At 43.9% G+C, this 23,118-nt stretch overlaps 2 protein-coding genes across 3 annotated transcripts; both read right to left on the reverse strand.

The window, feature by feature from the left end:
* Positions 1–168: 168 nt before the first annotated feature.
* arhgap18 (Rho GTPase activating protein 18) lies at positions 169–17,068 on the reverse strand. 2 transcript variants are annotated; one of them, XM_076756799.1, is made up of 18 exons: positions 16,723–17,068; positions 9,613–9,859; positions 8,728–8,866; positions 8,025–8,107; positions 7,640–7,792; positions 6,624–6,687; positions 5,988–6,106; positions 5,198–5,269; positions 4,935–5,028; positions 4,663–4,754; positions 4,396–4,473; positions 4,098–4,257; positions 3,450–3,532; positions 3,157–3,363; positions 2,814–2,948; positions 2,195–2,316; positions 2,014–2,069; positions 169–1,851 (listed from the first exon to the last, which is right to left on the reverse strand). In XM_076756799.1, exons 1-18 carry the CDS (start codon positions 16,854–16,856, stop codon positions 1,760–1,762), a joined length of 2,130 nt encoding a protein of 709 aa, XP_076612914.1. In that variant the 5' UTR covers positions 16,857–17,068; the 3' UTR covers positions 169–1,759. The 2 variants fall into 2 exon arrangements, with proteins under 2 accessions (XP_076612914.1, XP_076612915.1); XM_076756800.1 differs by having other exon boundaries at positions 16,732–17,066.
* A 2,453-nt stretch (positions 17,069–19,521) lies between these two features.
* Positions 19,522–23,065, reverse strand: fkbp6 (FKBP prolyl isomerase 6). Its single transcript, XM_076757022.1, has 8 exons — positions 22,997–23,065; positions 22,096–22,213; positions 21,758–21,847; positions 21,297–21,499; positions 20,617–20,736; positions 20,287–20,484; positions 19,724–19,833; positions 19,522–19,594 (listed from the first exon to the last, which is right to left on the reverse strand). Exons 1-8 carry the CDS (start codon positions 23,063–23,065, stop codon positions 19,522–19,524), a joined length of 981 nt encoding a protein of 326 aa, XP_076613137.1.
* Positions 23,066–23,118: the final 53 nt, after the last annotated feature.

A 23,118-nucleotide genomic window follows, 5' to 3' on the forward strand; every position in this document is an offset into this window, starting at 1 on the left:
CTTTAAACAGTGGAGATTATGAGTTCATATGAAATGACAATACACACACTGGCAGACAGGAGAGTAACAGGACTACAATACGCACACAAATGTAGTCACACTTTTCAGAAGTCACCAAACTGTGAGACTATTCACGCCTTTGCATACATAAGCACTCATACCAGCAGATGTGGTAATTAATAACTGCATGTTTATTTACAGGCTGTTTTAGTGGTCATTTCAGGGGCAGTAATAAGACAAAAACACCATTATTTGGAAATAAAAACAAGACATTCACAGTAAACAACATAATGCAAGGCAGGGAGACTGAGCTCACAAAGTTTCTGAACAGTGACACATTATTTGCCGTCAACACTCCGCAGCTTTCCACAAGAGAAACATCGGCACTGTTTGACGTTTGTGATGCAGATCTGGTCCTCTGCAGGCTGTCGAAGCTGAACAACCGCACAGAACGAGATTAGACTTTTGTTGAAAGCCAAGAGAAGTGCAGATATGTGCCAAAAAGATATAACAGAGATGTTCTATTCCTGCATGAGTACAACTTTTTGCATCACTGTTACCAATGTACCATATCAACTGAAATCAAAACAACAGAAGCATTCATGTCCAGATACTTTTGTAACCCATCAGTCAGCAGTTTATTTATTGAAAATCATCACAAAAGAGTCCAACATTTCTTTAAAATGATCACATCTTTGGTACAGAACCTGTACGACAATTGATTCGATGAATCCTCGATGATTCACACCTGAACACACTCAAACCTCAACATTTTAAACAGCAATGTGCCATAAAAACAGTGATGTCGTCACTGTGTGCCCTGGTCAGTGACATTACTGTGAAAAGTTTTGGAGTCACTGTTGAGATGTGGCACATGAGGGGCCCCTCCCTCACATATAATGTAACCCCATCCCGCTTTGGACCCCCTTTGCTGTGCCCATTCACTCTGATGTTCATTCCCTCCTAGTTACAGTGAAGTGCTTCGATATATAAACATTCAAAATTGTGATCATTTATTCACTTTTTAGGGCTTTTAATAAAAATACAAATAAATAAAAGCCAATATTCTCAAAAAATGTTACACTGAAAATAGACCTTATGTAACTGATTCATTACTTAATTGAATTTTGACATCGTATTGACCTTTATCATTTCAGCTTATTACTCATGACGCAACAAAGTGATTAGTGGCAAGAAATCACAGTATACAACTGTAATACTTAAAAGTATTGCATAATATTAAGAATCACAACAGTGTGGCTCAAGTGCTGTGACAAACTGGGAGAAGTGGTGCGTTTCCACCACAGTGCAGCAGTGGTCTGCCAGGACACCAGAGATGACAAAGTCTGATAAAAAAAGTGGTTTTCTTTCACCCGCACAAACTGATACTTTAGATTAGTGGTCCCTGAGGCCCAAAATCCCAATATGAAGCATAAGGCAGGGTGGGGGAAAATGGAAAAGTCTCATAATCTGGCTCTTCAGTTAAATGGAGAAAAAAATGCAAGTATTTCCACACAGATTTCACCAAAAGGAATTCCATATGTTTTAAAACTGCCATTGGACTACTTGTATTTTTTGGCAATTTTCAGGGCCAACAAATCATGTGAACCCACGCAACCACCCTTGTCCAGAAATGTCTTTGCTACAAAGTGAACTGAAGTCGGTCCAGGAGCAGCAGAAACCACAGAGACCCGGGCGACGTCTCCTCTCAGTAAGACACAGTGGTGATAATTTGGAGACGGTCCAGCATGCAGCAGGTTTATCTCTGTGCAGCTTTAATGACCCATTCTGCTGCAGGGTTCAGCTGGATGAGGTCTTTCATATACGTTTCCTCGTCCAGACATCTCTCCTCTGATAGACGACAGATGAAGATGAGAGGGAGGGAAAACATTAAGAGAGACATGAGATGCAGTTTACACCTTTTAAGCTGTTGGATTGCAAACTGTGTTATCAGCAGAGAACACAAACTCTTAAACATTGATTTTTCTTTCTTTTAGTAGGAGCAGGACTTACTGATGTTTCCACCAATCTCATAGAGACACAGCTCTTCTCGTTTCACTGCCAGTGAACTGGAGGATAAACAGAGAAAGGCAGAGAGACAGAGGGTGAGAGAGAAAGATGAGGATGGGTCTTTATAGCCAAAACAAACACTGTTTGTGTACTTGTATGCACTGCTGCATGTTATACACGTTACCTGTCCTGGCTGAGGAAGCGTGTTAACACATCAGCAGCCTGCAGCTCCTCAGTCAGCTGGACTGCCATTGACACTTTATTGAACTGTGGTGCTTGGACTCGAATGAATCCCTGCGAACTCTCCTGGTTGCGAACACAAACAGAGAGGGAGGAACCATACTGTCAATCATACAACCGTAAACACTTCACAATAACGAGGTCAAAGCACTCACAGGAGACGGAGACTCCAGACAACAAGAATGTGGATCAATGTGCTCTTCTGTTTAACAAAACCAAACAGTCTGGACTCACAGCACGTAGCTGAGCGCGCAGGGTAAAGTGTGGCTCCACTATACTGTCAAGAGCAACAGCACTCTGCAAGATGCTGCTGAACTGTGCTCGCTGTATCATAGTGCAGCCTGTTTGTTAAAGACCTTGATTGTTGTTTGCCTTAGGAAAATGATACCCACATAGAAACATTCCAACACATCTCCACTAGATGTCACTATTATCACATTATGACCACCACAGGGTGATCGACTGGCATCAAATGATTAAAACCTACTGTGAAATAAAGCATTCTTAACACTGATGTCTCATACATGTGCACTGCTACGTAAGCATGAAATGAGCACTCCTACCTCTGGGACAGCTTTATCGGCGGGTTTGTCGGTGGTAATCTTCTTCAGCAGCTTTCTTACAGCTCTCTCTTTGTTTTGTTTCCGCTGACTTTCCATGTTTTGCTGTCTGACCTGGGTCAAAATGAACTTTGGGATCTGGAGTAGAGACACACACAAAAGGGAGATTCGATACCGTCAGCACACACTGTACCATCCACCGTACTCCAGGATGCAGTGAATAACAGTGCTCTCCATTGATTTCAATTATAAGTGTTGACTTGGATGCTGATTACAGTTTGTTTATAGTGGCAGTTTGAATGGCAGGCAGAATATATCAGACTCAAGGGCTCTTTTCGATCCTTACGGTCCACAGAAGATTCTGGTATCTGATCAGCAGCCGGACGATGTTGGCTGTGCTGGTTGCCATGGAGAACTCCTGCTGTTCTGTAACCTTGGAGCGAAAGCCCTTGAACATGAAGATGTTGGGCGCCATGACAACAGAGACATTGTTGAGGGTCATTTTATTCTTGGCCTGATGGTCGATCACACGTTGGAAAAACTCCACTAGCGCCTGGGGAAGCAAATCAAGAGGAAACCAAGTTAATGATGGAAACGGTCGAGATTTTCTCATTCGTGTTGAAGCGAGGGTGCGTCTACCTTCAGAGTGTCCCGATTGGCCTCAGGTAACAAAAGGACCAGCAGGTTCAAAGCCTGCAGCTGTTGCTTCTTTGTGGGGAGCTCTGTGGACACACACATGCAGAACTTAATGCAAGTTTTCCAGGTACATTTGTCTCATACGCCTCTTTCACACATAGCTCCTGGTGAACGCTCATGATCTTCCCTGTTCACACATGCAGGCCACAGTCAGGAAAACTATTGTATTGACTATTATAATTCTTTACTGGCAGGGCTCCCAGCGGCTCAAGTTACTAAACTCCATTTGTTCTGCAGAGTCCCTCTCGATCTTTAGAAAAAGACTAAGGACCAAGCTCTTTGAAATGACAAATGACAAATTGTAATTGTAATTGAAAAGACGGGGCAAAGGCCAGTCCAGCAGAAGGCGCTAACGCAACACTTAATGGATGCCAACTGCCATAAAATTTGGCAGAAGAAGAAGAGACGGCAAGGCTGGATGTAGGCGTACGCAGCAGGAGACGTCTGTTATTGTGTTTTAACATAATGAGAGATGTTTTCAGGAAATGTTCACGAACTTTTCAGGGATAGACTGCATGTGTGACAGCGGCTGTAATGTGGTGATAAAGCTCTTTTAAGTGTGCAGAATCCTTCATGAACAGATAAACATACTGTTAACAGCAATGAATGCATTGAGGTACTCCACAGTCAGTAATGGATGGGGCAGCTCCCTGATGAACAGCTTCAAAAGGCTTGCGGCGTCGTGCTGTTTAAGCTGTCGCCATTGAAACATCCCGTCATAGAAAGAGGACTCGAGCTCCTGGCACAGTGACTGGATTTGGGACAGACACACAGGCATGCTTGTTTCACTACTTTTTATGCTAAAAACCGCCATGACAGGCAGGCGGTGGGATGATGTTGGTAGAAGGTTTTCTTCCTGTGGTGGCAGCTGTCAAAGGCTTCGACCAACCTTGACTCGAGTGGCCGCTCCAGGGATCCGTAGCAGCCCCTCTGTGTCTAATCCCTCCTCCTCAGTATGACAAATAAGCTGGGAATAAGAGAGAGAGATCAAGGTAAAACATCACCAGCAGAGAGTGACAAAGCTGCAGTTTAAGTTGGACAAACTGGGAATAATAATCACGTCACAGCTCCAAAGGCTTTGGGTTCAGTCTATGGCTCCAAAGGTAACCGTTCAGTTGTTTTCTTGGCAGTGCTGTGATGTTGAAATGTGGCTCACCCTCTGCAGTATCAATGGCACTTTGGTCCCTGGAACCCGCTTCTGGTCCTGATCCAGTAAAGTGGTGAGGGGAACACCAAACAGACCACTTTCTGCGCACGCACACACACACATGCAAATATTTAGTAAAACAGAAATATCTCCATCTTAGTTTGTGTCTCTGTGCATGTCTGAGTGTTTGCGTCCAGTCTTGTTTAGCCACCAGGGCTTTCCCAGCTGTGCGTGTGTGTGTGTGTGTGTGTGTGTGTGTGTGTGTGTGTGTGTGTGTGTACCTTTAGTCTTGACTTTGACAGCTTTATGAGCCTTGAGGTCTATCCCAGCAGTGTCAAACAGAGCAGTCGACTCCACAAGCACCAGTCTACACACCTGATAAACACATACAGAAGACAAAGGTTGTAAATAGCAGCTCTATTTAGAAACAACTCAACTAACTTGACCCTTCTGGGGTAATTTGTTTGACAAAGGCTTACCATTAAACGAACACGGCATGCACAAACAGAGACGTGGAGCCTCCACATATCAGAGAGCACCTTACCTTTTTCATATCCAGAGGAGACAGATCTCCTATTCTCGTCTGGCCTGTTTTATCTCGGAGCAGCTTGAAGTTCTGGAGAAAAAAAACAATAAGAGAGAGAGGGAGACAGAGGGGCGTCCATGAAAACATTCAAAGCAAGCGATGCGGCGAATTCATTTGTATTTACTTTAACACTGTCTGCTGAATGTGGACAGTGTGAAACAGTGGAAAGTATCTGTTGTACCACCTTCAGCCACCAGAGAGCGCTACAGACCGGCACTCAAACTGCTCCCTCACACACACACACCTTTCTGCTGATATGCAACATAATCTGTAACACACACTCAACCAAAGTCTAACTGTACTGTTAAACTATAACTAATTACACATACAATATGTGACACTCTATATCGTGTTTCTATTACGTTACAAGGGCAGACTGTTGAAACAACACGATATGACACTCTAAATACATTTTCCAACAGAAGCTGTAGCGATGGTGATATCCACTATAGAGCACAATGTAAAACTTGTGGTCATAAAGTACTTCATTCATAATTAATGTGATCATTTCACATCCCGGTGCATCAAAGATGAAGTGACCCTGCACTCAATATTGCTGACAACAAGGGCGCAATTCAAAGTTTGCTTTGCATGTGTTTTATTAAATCATGACACACGCAGGTTATTCATTACATCACAAGCATACATGCGCTCGGCGTATCAGTAAATCAACACACAGCCGAGGATGTGAAGGTGCATAGAGCCTTTTTGTGCTGCATGCACCTGCGTGTGCAGGTATGTGACTCACCGGTAGTTTGTCGTCAGGTGAGTTAGGGCTGTTGGTGACCTTTAACCTTTGATTATTGTCCCTGTAAGTGAGCGCCTGCTCTGAAAACGCCACTTCGACATTCAACTCTGTCTCTGTTTCTGCCGAGACACACATAAAAGAGAGAATAAAAGGTAGGACCGCACAAGTACTGAAGCGCAAATGTGTTTATGTAGGTAAAGTGCAGCTTTATATACACAGACAGACAATTAAATGGGTTCTTTCTGGAGTTAATGCCTCACTGCTGCAGAAAGAGAGGGCTGCTGCCTTTTATGTACCTAAAACTCCTTGACTGGTGAATGAACCCACATTTTTTTGGCTTTATCTGACTTTTCAACCCATTTTACAGTGATATACAATATAAAAAAGTTCAGAATAAATCAGAAAGTGCTGCGGTGTTGTAAAGTTTTCTATTGTGTTACATTATATCCTGTTTCAATCTTCTCTGTTCCATTTTTTCCAAGATGTGAGTGTGAGTTGCTATGCAGAAGTTTATTTGGGCCTCAGGTTGCCGTTCTCCACGCTGACTCAGTGTGTGAGTGTGTGTGTGTGTGTGTGTGTGTGTGTGTGTGTGTGTGTGTGTGTGTGTGTGTGTCTGCAGCAGTATGATGCACATACCCCCTGAAGTGACATCTTTTTGTCCATTCTCACTTCCCCCTTTTGGTTTATCCAGCTCCTCACCCTGCAGCAGACAGTACGACACAGACACATAACTCCACAGCACACCATGTTCAACAAGTCCCCCCCCACAACTGTTACTCTTTTCCTGTTACATATTATCTCGTCTGTTAATTAATTGACAAACTGTGTGTCTAAGTAGTGTCCCAGTCTAGTCGTAATACTTTAATTCCACTCAAATCAATGTCATATTTTCCATATACTGAATGTGAATCCAGTCAGTAAGGTGTACTGAAGGGCTGCGATTTTGCAGTGCGGTGGGATTCAGTGGTGAAATACAGACTGGTTACCAGTTACGCTTCGAACACTGAGCAGTTGGAAGTAACAACAAACGCAAAACTAGCAAAGTTGTGACTGATTCTGATGTGGTCAGAAAAAAGGAAATGTCTAATCTGTGTGTTGTGGTGAGACGTTCAATTCATGCTGACAGAGAGGAAGGACACAATGAATCATGACGCTCATCCAACGTGAATTCATGTGCCTCATTGTCAGTTATAGTGTGAAAGACTACAATTTAAAGAACTCTGAAAAGAATAAGATAAGCAGAGAGAAGTGGCTAGGCTAGCTGAGTTAGCCGTTTGGAGTCTCCAAAGTTGGTCGCTAACGGTGAAAACAAGCCAAGTAATTGTTAGCCACAGAACCCACATCACTGCTTTACACTATATTTGTGTATGCATGCAGAGTCTCAATCTCCTCGACTAACTCTCAGCAAAAGGAAATTTCACATAAATATAAACCTCTTCCTCGTCTTAAATCTTGAGTTACGCCGAGTCAAATGTTTGCTTAAACAGATTTTGACAAATAAACTCTATGCAGGCAAAACAGCTGAACACCTGTGCGTGTAATTTCTCTGACATGTCAAGTTTACACTCTCACACACTCCTTCATGCTGACAGAATATAATTACTACTTGTGTGTGTGTGTGTGTGTGTGTGTGTGTGTGTGCATCTTCTAACCTTTGCAGGAGGTCTGAATATGTCCCTAACATCAGGAACGTGTTGCCGGTTGCGTCGCCGTAGTAAAGTCTGATGTAGCGATGCCACTCGACGTTCTACTGCTGCCGCCTGAGTTCTGGTCAGCGTGGACAGGAACACCTCGCTGTCTTCTTCCTGTCAGTCAGTCAGTGAGTGAGTGAGTAACACAATGTCAACACAGGACATCTGTCCATCGATCTAATGCCGTCTTCAGTCTTTCTTGTCAAACACATTTTTATGAATGTAAGCATGGCTTGAGTAAACAGTGCAACGTATGCTCACTGAAAGACGTGAACTGCAAATATGAAACTGATAAACTACGACTCAAACTAAACTCAGGTCTATTTAAAGGTTTGACTATTGGCACCTGATCCTGGTCTGCTGCCAGAGAATTGTCAAACAGCCGTGCCAGTCCCGCCTCTGTCAGCCATGCCTCCTCCTGCTCCCCTTCTGAAAGAGAAAATGAGCAGCAGAAATTAAAAAAAGGAAGATAAAGGTCTTTTTATTTTTTCATTTGCTTGATGAGAGGGTGCACCACTGCCATAACCTCGTGACTCAAAATGAGGGAGACTGGTATGTTTATCACCACGTGAGAGACACTCAATGGTTCTACAGGTGCAGGAAAGGGGAAGGTGTGACCACAGACAGAGCTGGACACGCATACAATACAGGAAGTGTGTGTTTGCTCCACAAAACAATAGTCTTCATAAACAGGCTAAATAAAACTCACAGGAAAACACTCAAGAGTTGCAGAGCTCTTACGTGAAGCCAAGCAGAGCTGGTCTGCACAGCCTCTCCTCATCATTCTGCCTCAAACATGTGACGCCAAAGCACTTTACAATGTAAGTTATGTAGAAACAGATTATGCTGTTTGTCAAATCTTCCTATTTCAGCTCCTTTTTTCAGCCTTTTCAGACATGTCCAAACAAGCCTATGATCAAACTCCACATGATCTCTTCTCTAAGTAGAACGCTCCGAATCAAGACTAAAGACACACACTGTGAAATTAGTGTCAGAGGACAGCAGCAGATGGAAGGAAAGGAGAACTCCTCCAGGTCAGCGGGTCATACCCTCAGGAACCTTCTGCTGCTCCTCCTCTTGCACGTCCCCTTCTCCTCCACCTTCTCCCCTCGCTGCTCCTCCTCCTGAGCGGGTGATATTCTCCACCTCCTTCCAATAGTCGTCCATCTCCAGCTCGTCCAGAGAGTCCTGTGGAGGTGAAGGCACACAGACACACAGAGTATGCACACACGAGGATTTCATTATTAAGTTTCAAGTTCCCATTCGTGTTTCATATCTTGTTTCCGTCCTGAACGGCATTTTTTTTTGCTGAGCAACTTAAAAAAAGTCCCTCCTACATGCAGTTACGAGGAAAAAATACAAACAGCACAGCGCAAGTTTCAGCTTCTCTCAGATACACACACACACACACCAAAAACACACACATTTCTCATAAAACAACCCAAATTTAAACAGACCTCAGAGCACGTTTCTTCAGTTCTCTCTGCTTTTCCAAAAAAGGCATTTAACTTGGATTAATTTGTCGGTTTATTACTGAGCCTCCAGACTGGTGTTGAGCCAGCGCAAAGCAGAAATACTCCCTCGCTGAGAGCTTACTTAAAACACATGTGGGACAACACTTGTGTACCTGCCAACCAAACCCCCTGTAAACTTTTAACTGTTATAATTCAGACGTTTATAGCAGACGTTCTCATCCAGAGTAAATACCACAGGAGAGAAGCTTGTTGCCTGAGAATCACACTTTTTGGGGGGACTTTTTTTTTCATAGTTTCCATTAACTAGCTCCATTAGCTGCTGTTTATGTCTTGCTGGGACATCTCACCACAATTTATTATCTTGTGATTTAACAAGGTGCTGCCTCCGCTGAGCAAAGTGCCTTGCATGCCTGCATGTGTGATGGGAATCCCACACTGTATCACATGGTTGACGCCTACCTGAGAGTTGCAGCGCTGGCACGCGGGCCGCGGTCTGGCTCTGGAGTTGGGACTGTTTCTGGGGCTGGAGCCTAGCTTGGGGCTGGAAGAGGGCTGAGTCGTGGGGCAAGCGGCAATGCCTGGGTTGGGTAGTGACGATGGGTCAGTGCTGGTGGGTTTTGTGCTGCTGGTGGTAGCAGAAGGCCCGTATCGGTCTCCATGATGCATGTTCTGGTTCTGCTGGACAGTGTAGTGGCCTGTTCTGCGGCTACAAGAGAGACAGACACAGACAGGTATGCAGACTGGGAGGAAGATATAAAATATGGAGGTGGTGTAAACCTTTGCTAACACACGTCCAGACTTGCCCCAAAAGAGACATTTATCTTCACGTACAAGACTGTGCTGCTCACAAGGGCCAAAGCGAGACGCTCTCACTTACAGCTGTGCACTTTGCACCTTGCATACCAGTGACGTTATGACAGATGCCTCATACCAGCAGCTCCCATAAAAACATCCCTGGGTTATAAATGCTGCATTGTCTGACAGCTGATCGTGTCTGTCCTGCTCTGCAGACAGGTGTGAATGCGGCCATGTTTCAAAAGGCAGGTTTTGTCTTTGCTTTGATTTTCCTTCATCTTGCAGGAGACGCCGGTGCGCCTTTAACGGCATGACAAGACAGAGATGGCTTCTGACACGAGGCAGTCAGTGAGTCACACAGACGGAAGTTCTAACTAAAGACAAACCAGCAGTGTGTTGAATTCCCAGCCAGTCATCCAACGAGGACATCGGCAGGGACTAAGAATAGCAGCTCTCCTCAGCGTACAGTATACCAGCGCTGTCTGTGCAGCTGAGCGTAGCCTCGCTAAGAGAGAGAGCTAATTACAGTCAGGCTGACCTCATACAGGTTATCTCACTGCAATCATTGTAATTGTGTATGGTCATTTTCATTACACACACACACACACACACACACACACACACACACACACACACACAGATGTGAGGCAGCCACAATCAGTACAAATTGTAATGATGTAATGTGCCGTTTACAGTGGAAATAATGGGAACCCAAAAACAAAAAAAGCTGATATGGCACGACGGAAACTGGCACATTAATTCTCAGTATCTGTATCTGTGTGTTTTAATAGGGGTCTATTTTTTGTGGCTTGGCTGATTTCTGGCTGAATGTCCCCTTTGTTGCAACAGGAAGTTACACTATCTAACGCAGCACATTCCCTCTCTGTGTGTCCCACTTCGAGCTCTGGAGTTGTCATGGAGGGAGCAGCTGCAGTTCTCGTACACCGACTGATGGTGTCGATGTGGTTTCTGTGTCCAGTGTCGATCATGCTGGAAGGCAGCTGTCAACACTGTCGCCGTCCATACGTACGTTTTGTCAGGCTGTTAAAAATTTGAGCTCCACCAAAGAAATAACTGAAACTGGATGTCAGCTGTTACGTGAGAGCACAGCAAGTCTCTGCAAGCTGATTTGATCATATCACACTGAAACTCAAGTTTATTCATCCAGCACACTGAAGAGACTAAAGTGCTGCAGAGATTAAGACAAACTAAGTACGTAAACAGATATCAGCTGCAAAAAAGCGGCACAAACAATGAATGCAAAACGTCCCCTTCCAGAGCGTCACATTCCAGAGCCTTCAAGGTCCAGAAAGAGGATAAATTCTTTTATCTTGTGCACACAAGTTATCATTGTGTGCAGCCAGATAACATTTTTTTTTTTTGGAAATGTTTTCGGGATTTCAGAAGCTCACGGAAACCCCAGCACGGCTTCACACAACTCCAACCTGAGTCAACAACGCGACTGAAAACGCCTGTGAGGATGTGTGAGGCCTTTAATCTGAACTGAAAAACAGCATCGTGTTCGATAAGATCTAAAATCAAAATAACTGTCAGTGAAGTAAAAGTACAATATTTCTCTCTGAAACGTAACATAAAATGGATATACTGCAGAAAGTACATCATAATTGTACTTAAGTACAGCACTGGAGTGAATGTACTTAATAGCTGTAGACTGTCCAGTCACTTCAAATATTCAGCCTCTAAATTTGGGAACTGAAGGAAGTAAAGGACATAAATGACCCCGAGAGAGCGAACAGCATCGAGTTTATGTTTTATTTTAATTAATTTGGGATTATTGCTGTGAGGGCTCATGCTGAGCCAAGGCCACATACCGCAGCAGACTTCCTGCCACACACACACACACACACACACACACACACACACAGGTAAATATAGACACACACACTTTGATCTGGTTTGAACAAAGAACATCAAGTGTTTCAGCAGTTGGCCTCCTCCACTCCTTCCTTCCCGTGAGCTCTTTTCTTTCCCACTCTTCTTCACTCCTCCTCCTCCTCCTGTCTTCTGCTACCTCTCCTCCTACACCTCGCCTGGGACTTGTGTCCTCTTCCTGTCTACTTGGTGCTTTATATTCCACCCCTGCTTTCTTCCCTGTTATTCTGTACACTGTATTTATCTCCTCGTGGTGCCATCTCCTCTCCTCTCCTCTCCTCTCCTCTCCTCTCCTGTCTGCCCTCCTCTCAGCTTGAGTCTAAGTGATAACACATGCAGCAACATGCCGTCTGTCCCTCTTTGTCTTGATAAAAAGCGGACTTCGCGGGTCATTCCCTGAGACGTATGCTCACCGCCTTACTAAAGCCTCACCGGCTGAAATGTCTTCATTTGTGAGGAATGTGCTTGTTTTCTGATGTATCTGAGAAGACGTGTTTACCTCGGAGGCAGATTCAAAACAGGCAGACAAGCGCATGAACTCACAGGACGAGTTAATCATTCACCTTCATCCTGAGCTGCAGTGTGAAGAACGCTTGACTGAACCATAAATCAGAGATTAGCAAACACACACACACACACAAACATAGAAACACACAAATATAGTAACACACATGTTGGCTTGACAGCGCTGGGAGTTCAGATTATTGGAGATATTAGACAGTGATTCATTCATTCGGCTGTAATATATCTACATGTGTGTGGCAGCTTAGGTGCAAAGTGTGATACTTTGGTGTGATTGTGTTCACACTGATCTCACAGATGTACTATTTTTAGCCATGCTCGTGGCGAGGCTCTATAGGTACGGCAGTGTCAGTCTGTTGATTGGTCCAGGCTGAGATATCTCAACTATTGGCTGGATAGTCATGAAGTTTGGTACAGACGCTCAGGGTCCCCAGAGGATGAATCATAATGATCAGCCTAACTTTTCCTCTAGCGCCATCATCAGGCTTTGTTTTGCTAAACTAAGAACATTCCCATCAGCCTCAGCTGCATGTTGTGTTTAGTGCTAATTAGCTAGCAGTCGTCAGCACGCCAATGAGGTAAACTAATACAGCGATCACGGTAAAGATTAACCTAAATGTCAGCATGTTTGCAATATCACTGTGAGCATGTCGCCATGCTAGTGTTAGCGTTTAGCTCAAAGCAGCACTGTGTCTACATACTGTAGTTTAGTAGCAGTTTGCAGGTATTTTTGTAAATATATTGGCATGTTTCCAAATCTGAAACATCACAAAGATCAAAAACTGACAAGAAAAAAGTGAAGCTACTGATTGGACATAGCAGACCGTGATGTTGGCTAAGACACACATGCCTAGTTTTCCATTTAACTCTGATCCTGCGGCTTGAGAAAACATATTTACAACCATGTTAAAAATTAAGCTTTGCAGCTTCCATGTAACTGTCGCTGAGCGCTCATCGAATCAGAATCAGTCAACAGAGGGGTTTTTTTTGCGCGTCTTCGGAGCGAGCCTATCCCAGTTCATGAGCGGTACGAGCGCAGGAAAACACCCACAGTAGTGCAAACAAATTATTCAAAGCCTTACAAACAACAGAACACATGACTTCGCTCTCTCTCACGCACACACTCGCAGAGGTCAGGCGGGCTGCCCTTGTGAGCGAAACAAACACATTCTCGCACACTTTCATAATGACCTGTGAGGGAAAACAGAGCTGCAGCAGCATGTGCAATTGTTCTCCTCTTTGTACTTTTATCCACACACCTTTTATCACCTGCTCAGAGCTGCCGACAAAGGCGGAGCGTGTGCGGTCGTGTGTGGAGAGAACACGGCCTGTAACAGTAGGAATGGAAGGAAGCGGTATCAGCCAGCGAAGAGCAAGCTCAGCACTGACGAGCTGAATGTGAGTCAAGGTCTGAGGAAGTGAACCTCAGACACTGAACCCTATTTGAGCCCACATGACCTGAAGGTGTTTATAGAGAACCACTCGGTGACAAAGTCCCAGCTTAACAGAGGCAGTTCTCCATTTCCATTTCATGTGGTTGAGGAAGACATTGTACTTTTTACTGCATTATATTAGCAAGACAGCTCAGATGCTGACATATTACATGCAAAGCATTAGTTGCATTTTGACCAGCTACAACATCAAAATGCTGCTTTTACTGTATGTTAATGAATTAATAATGCTCTAATGATGCAATATAACATATGTAATAACACACTATTTCATAACTTCACTCTCTGCTGGAGGCCTGACTACAGGTGTATTTTACTGATAATACTTATTCATTTTAGTCGCATTATGAATGCATTAATTGTAGTGAGTAGTGAGTTAATAAGTAGTGAGTGTTTTTGTAGTGTGGTACTCCTACTTCTACTCAAATTCAAGCTTCAGCACTTTACGAGATGCACTTATATGCTTTCTCGGTGAGAGTTAGACGAGGAGATTGACACTTCTCTCACTCCTGTGTGGTAGATATGAAGCTACATCCAGCAGCCAGTTAGCTTAGTGGCATCAATCTTCTCAGCTAACTCTCGGCATTACAGCGAATTTCTCAAAATGTTAAAAATAATCTCTAAAAAGGATCTGAGCTCTTCGTTCACCGCTGGAGGCGGACGTGTAGAAGATCAGATGTATTTTTATGACTCGCCGGCTTCAAAAAGTGAACAATGGACTGCTGAGGATGTTCTGCAGCCAACATGTGAAGGGGACTGAGTGTGTGTGTGTGTGTGTGTGTGTGTGTGTGTGTGTGGTATTCCCATTCAGACCAACAGGTGCCAGCTGCCCTCAGTGGAAAACAGAGGCTGCCTCTGTTCCCCCCCTCTCTCTCAGCGATGACACGCTGGCTGAATAAATCATCTGCCTTTGCTTCTGATGAATCTACACGACATCATCAGCTCCTCCGTTGCTGACGGAGGTCTGAATCTGTCCGTCTTTGTCTGTCTTTCTGTCTCCATCCCTGCGTGGCACCATATTCCTGCTATTTTCGGGGCTGCCTGTGTCTCTCGCCATTCTCGCCGTTTCTCTGGATTGTGTCCTTTTTCCGAGCGTGTCTGGGTACTCCTCTGTTTTGCTATGGCAGCGCTGTGAGTCCTGCTCATCTGGAAATGAGCCGTATTGAATGTGAGTGGCACTCACTGCAGGGCCCAGGCTCGCCTGACTTCTTGTAGCCTTTCACAGCTCGTCTTCCCTTCCTGCAGATGTCATTTCCCCTGCAGCGTTGTATTTCTGCTGTGGGGTTAAGCTGCCTGTTGCATCACACAGCGGATTAATCGAAACCATGTGTGTCCACTGACTGCTTTTTTACACACAGATGCTTAGAGGAAGCTCTGGTTCCTGCACGACAAACGGAAAACACAACAGAAGCCTGCTGCTCTTTAGCTAAGAGCCGAACTTGTCCTTCTCTTTTAATTTGAAAGACAAAAAAGACATCCATGTGGAGGACTCCCAGAGGACACGTAACTTAAGGCTCCTTAGGTCGGATGTCCACTGCTGGTAAAGAGCCAGAAGCTTTCTGTCTGTCTGTCTGTCTGTCTGTCTGTCTGTGTCTCTCATTTCCTGACCAGGGGAAACAATGACTACTAAACTAAGCCTTCACGTCAACCAAGACATGACACACACACACACTCACTCACTCACACACACACTGCTGTGGGAGGTGAGACAAAGGCAGGCTGTAATGTGATGCTGTTTTTTTCTAGCTAGCTGGACAAGCCATCTGGAACACACACATATACTGTACACACACACACACACACACAAACACAAACACACGTACACACAGAGGCAGCTGGACTGTGAGTTGTTTACTCTCACACACCACGGCTGTTGACAGCAGTTGTTTGCTGATCTAAACATGTACTGGACACACACAGCCGGCTTGGCGTGGACGAATAAACAAGGGCGCTCTGTTATAAATAAAGGACCGTTAGCTGTGCAGGTGTTTCCACCTGAGCTCAGCTCCCGTTCAGTGTTTCCTCTGTGACAGCACCTCAAAATGAGACTTTTCCTTAATGTAAGAAGCTGACAAGGAGGGCCATCATGCCAGGAAATACACATGACTATCAGGTTTATAGATGCACGCTGCTGCTTACAGAGTGGCCGACTATTCAAACTGGAAATAAAGATGAGTTGTTAGAGGAAAGTATAGGGCTGCAACAACGATCATTTTCTGATTCTGCTGTTCATTAGTTTCTCATTCAATTCATAACTGGTCATTAAAACGTCAGACAGCGGTGGAAAAAGGCAACATGTCTTCTTTTATCCGACTAACAGCCTGAAACCCCCAAACATCCGGCTCACAATGAGTCAGAGGAGAGAAATGCAGCAAATCCTCATGTTTAGGCTTTAAATGTTTGGCATCCCTGTCCGAGGAATGACTTGATTGATAGATGCTGATACATTTTTTGTTGATTGACTCATCAAACACAGACAACAGCAGCAACTAAATGGCTGTTTTACACTGCAAACACTGATTGAGAGCAGTGATTTTAATGCTGCACATTCTGTTAAAAAAAAGTCCATCTTAGGCCTGCAGTGGTGTAGAGGAGTCAGAGAGGCGACCTGCAGCAATCTGAGCCACTGCAACTCAGTCAAGGTTAACCAGCTGATTGGGGAATGTGCTGAAGGGAAAAACACACAGTCTGAAGGTGGAGCTGGCTCCATGATGGAGCTTTTAAATCAGCAGTGAGCCTGGGTGCAGCTCACCAGGCTGGAGTCTGTCTCAGCTGTCCAGCAGCTGAAAAACGAGGACAGTCACACCACCACTGTGACCTTTGCCCGCTCTCTCTCTCTCACACACACACACCTTCAGCCACTCCAGGACTCATCTTAAAGTGTCATATGGCAGCCACACACACTCACATGTCCCACCTGGCCGCGGTGGATTCTGGATCCTGGACTGACGGAGCCAACGGTCCAGTTTTCGGCAACAGTTCCGCGTTGCTGTGGTAACCCGTTAAAACCACTCCCTGTGGCTGCTGCTGCTGCCGACTCATGTTTCTGCTGTTCTTCTTTCTTCTCCTGCCTCACACACACTCTCACACACACACACTCAGCGGACATCCACTCTCTAACACACAGGCGGTCTGTCTGTCCACCTCCGTGTCGATCCGTCTATGTTTCCATCGCAGCGCGGTGCTGTCGCCGACTCATTCTGACATCAAACTCTCCTCCTCTCCCTCTTCTTCTCGTCTTTCTCCACTTGTGCGTGCGTGCGTGTGTGTGTGTGTGTTCAGGCGTTGCAGGACAGGGGCTGGATTACAGATACAACACAGCGCGGGGATTGGCCGGAATCACAGGGCAAAGTTTCATATGTGGTGGCGCCCCCTGCTGCTCCTGGAGTGTACTGACTGACTGACCTCCTGCTGCCGTGATCCAGAGGAGCCTCAGGAGTGTAACCCTGAACGTGCTGCATCTCTTTCTGCTGCACACATTGTGGTCTGTGCTGTGTTTGGACAGAGACACACAAGCTGCCCATACGCTCATTAGGTGAGCAGTGAAGGACTCACAGATCTGTTTAAACATCCTTCACTTTTTGGACAGTCATCGTGAACATGCAGCCAAAACAAACCGATTTTTAAGGCCAAACAAAGCGTGACCCTGACTGTCCAAGCGAGCATGCATCTCACTCGCTGAAGGTCAGACTGAAGCCTCCAAAAACAAGCAGGAAGTGAAGGCGGCTTGCCATCAAACACGATGGGATAAATTCACATGATATCACACGATGTGAGATGACCCCTGTCCCCTTTTTCTTCTACTCGACTCCAAATATCAGCCTTTCAAAGTAGCAATACTATAACATGCAAGAGACTCAGGCCAAAAAGTAGTATACTTTAGTGTATTGGAAATATAATGTAATTATAGAAAAGTCATTAAAAATACACTTTTACTGTTTTTTGTTTGACATATACTTTTAAAAAGTGTACTTAACAGACATCTTTAAGTTCTATTTAAATGTTCTCAAAACAAATTCTGCAATACATAGTGGTATTTCAAAGTACTAATAAAGTGTATTATAAATTGTACTTATGTGTACTTTTAAAGTTTACTAAATTCCAAATACTAATAGTAATAAAGTCTACTTATGAAAAGTATAACTCACTATTTTCATACTTATTATTCAAAGTGTGCTTTAATCTAACTTCATCTTTAGTTTATGTCCAGCACACTGGTGATACAATACAGCTGTACTGCAGGTGTGTTTTAAAATGCTTACGAATCTGATGTACACTGGTGGACTTCAGTACTTAAAGTTTGTAAGAAGTTGTGCCAATTTAGCATAATATTTCCAGTATTACTCAAGTGCTATTCAAGGACTACTTGAGTGCTCAGTATAGCACAAAGATGCATGGAGGTCATACTTTATAGATGCTCCAGATGATGTTTGCTCTAACCTTCGTCTGTTGCATGCATAGTATTTTGAGTTAATCATGTATCTTGCAGCTACAATGTTGCTTAGTATCTATTAGCTGCAGCTAATCAGAGTACAAGTACTGCAAAAATCTTGTCTACATGCTTGCATATATTTTGTCCTTAGAAGCACCTCTTCTTCAAAGCTCTGCAGAGTAAACTTGATAAAAATGCTCAAGTATTGAATGTAAAACAAATGCTTTTTTTGTACAAATCTGAACACACACTCAAACACACACACATCCAATCAAACGAGTAGACAGCAGACACACGGTCTGTCTCGCTCTCTCGTTCCTCACCTGAGATGAAGGTAGTCAACGAGTCGGGACACCATTGTGTCTGTCTGCGTCCAGTCAGACAGTCCTCAGCGGAGCATGATCTGCCTGCCATGCGCTGGAGAGGAAACACTCACACACTGACAAGACGATTAGCAGGTCAATCAGATTTTGCTACTCCTCCATCTGCCCCTCCCCACCTTCCTTCCTCCCACCACCCACCGCCAATCCTTTCCATCTGTCCGCTTGCTGTTAAAACAATGCCTCCTCACACAATATGGCAGCATGTTCTGGTGCATGAGGTGTGTAGTTAGCCACTGGTTGCCAACTTGGGGGTCTCGTCCCCACTATGGGTTGCCAAAGCTTCATGAAGCTTCTCTAAACTTGTGCTCCATAATTTCGCTTTGTGACCCCCTTAGAAAATCAGATCTCAGTCCCGTTGTTATATAGTCAGTTGCACTCTCTCCAAATCCAAGCTACTTTACCCAGAGCTAAACATCCTGCACTTTATCTGTGGATTTAATGGATGCTGGCTATAAATATTTATGAAATTTGACAGAATTACCTCAACTGATTCAAGAAGCATTGTCACAAGATGTCTGAGAAAAGTAGTAATGGAAAAAATAACTTTATTTCCAGGTCACTCATTAAACGACCTACTTATCATAGTTGACAAAAGGAAATTATACAGGAGCATGCAACTTATACACACAAATTGTGAAAAAAACAAAACAAAAACATGAAGGACTTGGAACTTGATCACAGGGATCCTCAAGACAGGGTCCTAAGATCAGGTAATAAACCAGGAGCAACCTTAAGGCCCTCGTGATGTCAGCTGACACTGAAGAAAATTCACACTTGTGAGAAAATGTGCTCTTTACTCTGCAACACACACATTAATGAGATCAAATCACAGGACATGAGAACATTAAAATGGGGGGCAGCATTTCTTACCTTTTTACTCATTTTTACATCTTTACTTGCCCCTCACATCTCTGAACATTTTGGAGTACATGTCTTTCTGTTTGTCCAAGCTTTCTTTGTAGCATCTGAAACATGAAAACAACTTCATGAACGTCTTCAGAGTGATTCGTGGCCTTTGGCAGCTCTCTCATTTTTAACTTAAACAAATATGCCACAAAACAACGACACACACTTTAAACAAAGGTTCATCTTACGTTGCCACTCTGCTCAGAAGGTTGTTGATGTCGCTGTCAAAGGGCTTCTTTGACTGAGCAGTTATGAGGCAACCGTGAGCGCTCTCGTACTCATGTAGCTCCAGATACGCCTGACAGGAATGACATCAGTCAAAATGTTAGACTAAGTGTCATCAGTGTGTAAGCAAGTAGCAATATAGGGTGTGAGCTCAGCTACGAGTGGAACTACCTCATGTCTCATTCAGACGTAAGGAAACACCCAACATTATCATAATTAATGTAAACAATGAACATGGCCACTGTTAGCACTTACAGCTGTCGAGCTAGCATGTTAGCATTCAGAAAATCTGGCTGCACATTCTCTGGCATTTTTGTGCAACTAACTCGCTCCGGCTTTAGCAGCACACCTGCCTTGCCTTGTGGAACTCTGCAGCCATGTGCAATGAGTGCATGCAAACAGGCAGGCAGACAGGCAGGTAGGCTAACCAATCAATTGAAATGACTGGATCGGTCTATCACAGGCACAAAACATTAAACAGTCTTCATTCAACATTGAAAACTTTATAACCTGTCTGCAGCCAAACCTGTGCGCAGCGGAAAAGAGCCTTAGTGTTGGCGGAGTCCATCTCTAAGGCTTTCTTGCCGTATTTCAGGGCATTGCGCGGGCTGTTCAGACGGAGCTCAGTGAGAGAAAGGTTCAGGTAGAGAGGAAGCTGTGCTGCCTTGATCCTCTCGTTCCCTGCATTGCACTTCATCTCCCTGTTCTTCAGCAGCATCACTGCCTGTTGGCCAAAAATAGACCCCATCACAAAATACTAGTCAATTTCACCTTTACAAGTTTACAACAACAAACACAATAAGTATCTAAAAAAAAGAGCACGGTTTCTCTATATTCAACACTCTTTAAGATTTACCTGCTTATAGTGACCTCTGGCCTTTTCATAACGGCTCAGTTTGAAGGAACGGTTGCCAGAGGTGCGTAATGTGTTGACAACTTCGAGGAGTGTGGACAGAGGAGATGACATCTGCTCTTCCTGAAGACAGAGGAGGTAAAAAGAAATGCTCATTAGCCAACAACACAAACAGAAATCCCCCAAAGGCAATTTTTCTACTTCCTTCTGCCTTATTTTGGCAATCGGGTATTTGTAATACATTCGCTGTTATAGTCTGTCTATGAATTTTCCATCCATCTATGGGGATGAGATGATTCACACAAACACCAGATGCTCTGTGTGAATTACTCTGAGTATGATGATATAGAATGTCAGAGGATGTAATAACGGGATTTTTGCAAACTGTACAAATTTTCTTGCAATTGCCTGTTACTAATCCTGACAGGGATGTAGTATTATAAAAAGGGCAATAGGTTATAATTTTACGTGCACAATCATGTATTATTGGCTTAAATAAGCAAAAATAGCACAATTACTTAGTTCTCCATAACTGCACAAATGCACATGCATGCGTACATGGATGAAAACATAAATAAATGTCCTGTTAGTCGTATAACACTGACATGCATTTGATGTCAAGAACAATGCCCAACATCATTTTTTTTGTCAGAATGACGACAGTGCGCCCAAAGCCTCCCTACCGGACACAGTGCCATAAAGTTGTCCACTTGTTCTGTGTCAAGGAAGTCGAGCATCTCAACCTCATACAGAACCACAGCAGCAGCAGGAATAAAGGGAGGACAACCCATGTCCCCGTAAGCATACTTGGGCTGGAAGAGGAAACGAGAGAACTCTCCTTTCTTCATGGTCAAAACACCCAGCTCCAGTCCGGCCAGTGTCAAATCTGTTTGAACAACAATTTCAAAAATGGGATATTTCCATCAGGGAGTTCTGCTGCAGGCCACAATTTTTTCAGCTTAACCCTCAGAAATTTGAATAGTCAGAAATGTGAAAATCCAGCATTAATATCTGTTTTGACAGTTTCTGGCTCTGGTAAATGGTGTCATTTTGACATTTTCTTTGAAGAAAACATGGCTGTCAAACCCGCTGAGAGGCTGTGGGATTCAGAGGGTTAACAAGTAAATCACTGCTGACGACTGACCTCTCCCTAACTTCATCATCTTGGGGTATTTGAATTTTGTTGTAGTTTCAAAAGGCTTGTCAGAGTATTCCAGAAAACCAGCGTAATGGACTGTGGAGGAAACAGAGTAGATTAGATTTGATTAGCCTTTATTACCTCCCTTAGGAGAAATTCATCTTAGGGATTGGAGACACAGCAGCAGGACACACGCACAATCAAACTACAGTTAACCTGCAGTATCACAGCCAGATCTATAAATACCATAACATAAAAACCAAGAGAGGTGATGGCAGAACAAATCATCTGGCAAATAACAGCTGTGTCAGGAGGTTTTACAACAAAACTGCATTTGTAAATACTCAGTACTGTAGCGTTCTTGGGTACAGGAGGGCCCTCTCCAGGTTGGACCACCTCTTTCAGGATCCCTCCATCTCCCAAGACATCGTTCATCTGCCGGCGCAGATGTTCAAACGGACTCTACAATGACGAGAAAAGGTTTGCAATAACTCCACACTATTTTCGATTCAATCTGAAACATTAGTCAGCACATTAGTTATTAGAGTATTTCTGGTGTTACCTTTTGTTACTATCGAAGCATATCTATCCAACTATATGTGCAGAGGAAAGTTAGTTTCACATTCAAAACAGCGTACTTTCATTCTACTGAAAGGCTCTGACACAAAGATGAATCAAGTGCTGATGAAAAAACTGCAAGAATGCAATCCTAAAAATTGCTCATGAGCATTACAAAGGGGAAACTGGAGCTATTAATTCTTTTGTCAGCTCCTTTTATAGATTCTGGTTTTCTTTGTATCTCGGCTTGACGCCCCTGTGCAACTTGGGTTATTTAGTTTACAACAGAATTTTCACTTTCCAATGTTTATTTGGTACACATGTGATATTGTACACTGGAGCAGACTGCGCTTATATGCTTACTGTTATTATTATGCTTCTGTATGTTTAAGGCATTTTGTTAACTTTTAGTTAAATAAATGGTGAAAAGCTGAATTTGCGGTTGACGATAAGGCTCATTTATGAGCTTTAGACAAGACTGATGCTTGTTTAACTTAACACTAATCAACTCAACTGAGGTGATGTGAGTTTTAAACGTCCCTGTCACAACTCTCTATCCCACCCAGTGCAAGGGTCACCACCTTTTTAGCATGAAATGTCACCTGAGCAAATTAGCGCTTAGCTAATTAGCACTTAGCCAGTTAGTTAACGTTAGCCAAAATAAGCCCCTTCAACTTGTAAACTTACCGGAGTCCTCTGCCGCTCCTCACCGCTCATTAACCTCCAGAGACCGGGAACTAACCCGTTTCCTGACATTTAGCTGGTGGGCTGTTTATCTTAACTTATATTTACCGTGGTTAAACTCGTAC

This window comes from Chaetodon auriga, chromosome 18, assembly GCF_051107435.1.
Source record: "Chaetodon auriga isolate fChaAug3 chromosome 18, fChaAug3.hap1, whole genome shotgun sequence".
Classification (NCBI taxonomy): Eukaryota; Metazoa; Chordata; class Actinopteri; order Chaetodontiformes; family Chaetodontidae; genus Chaetodon; species Chaetodon auriga.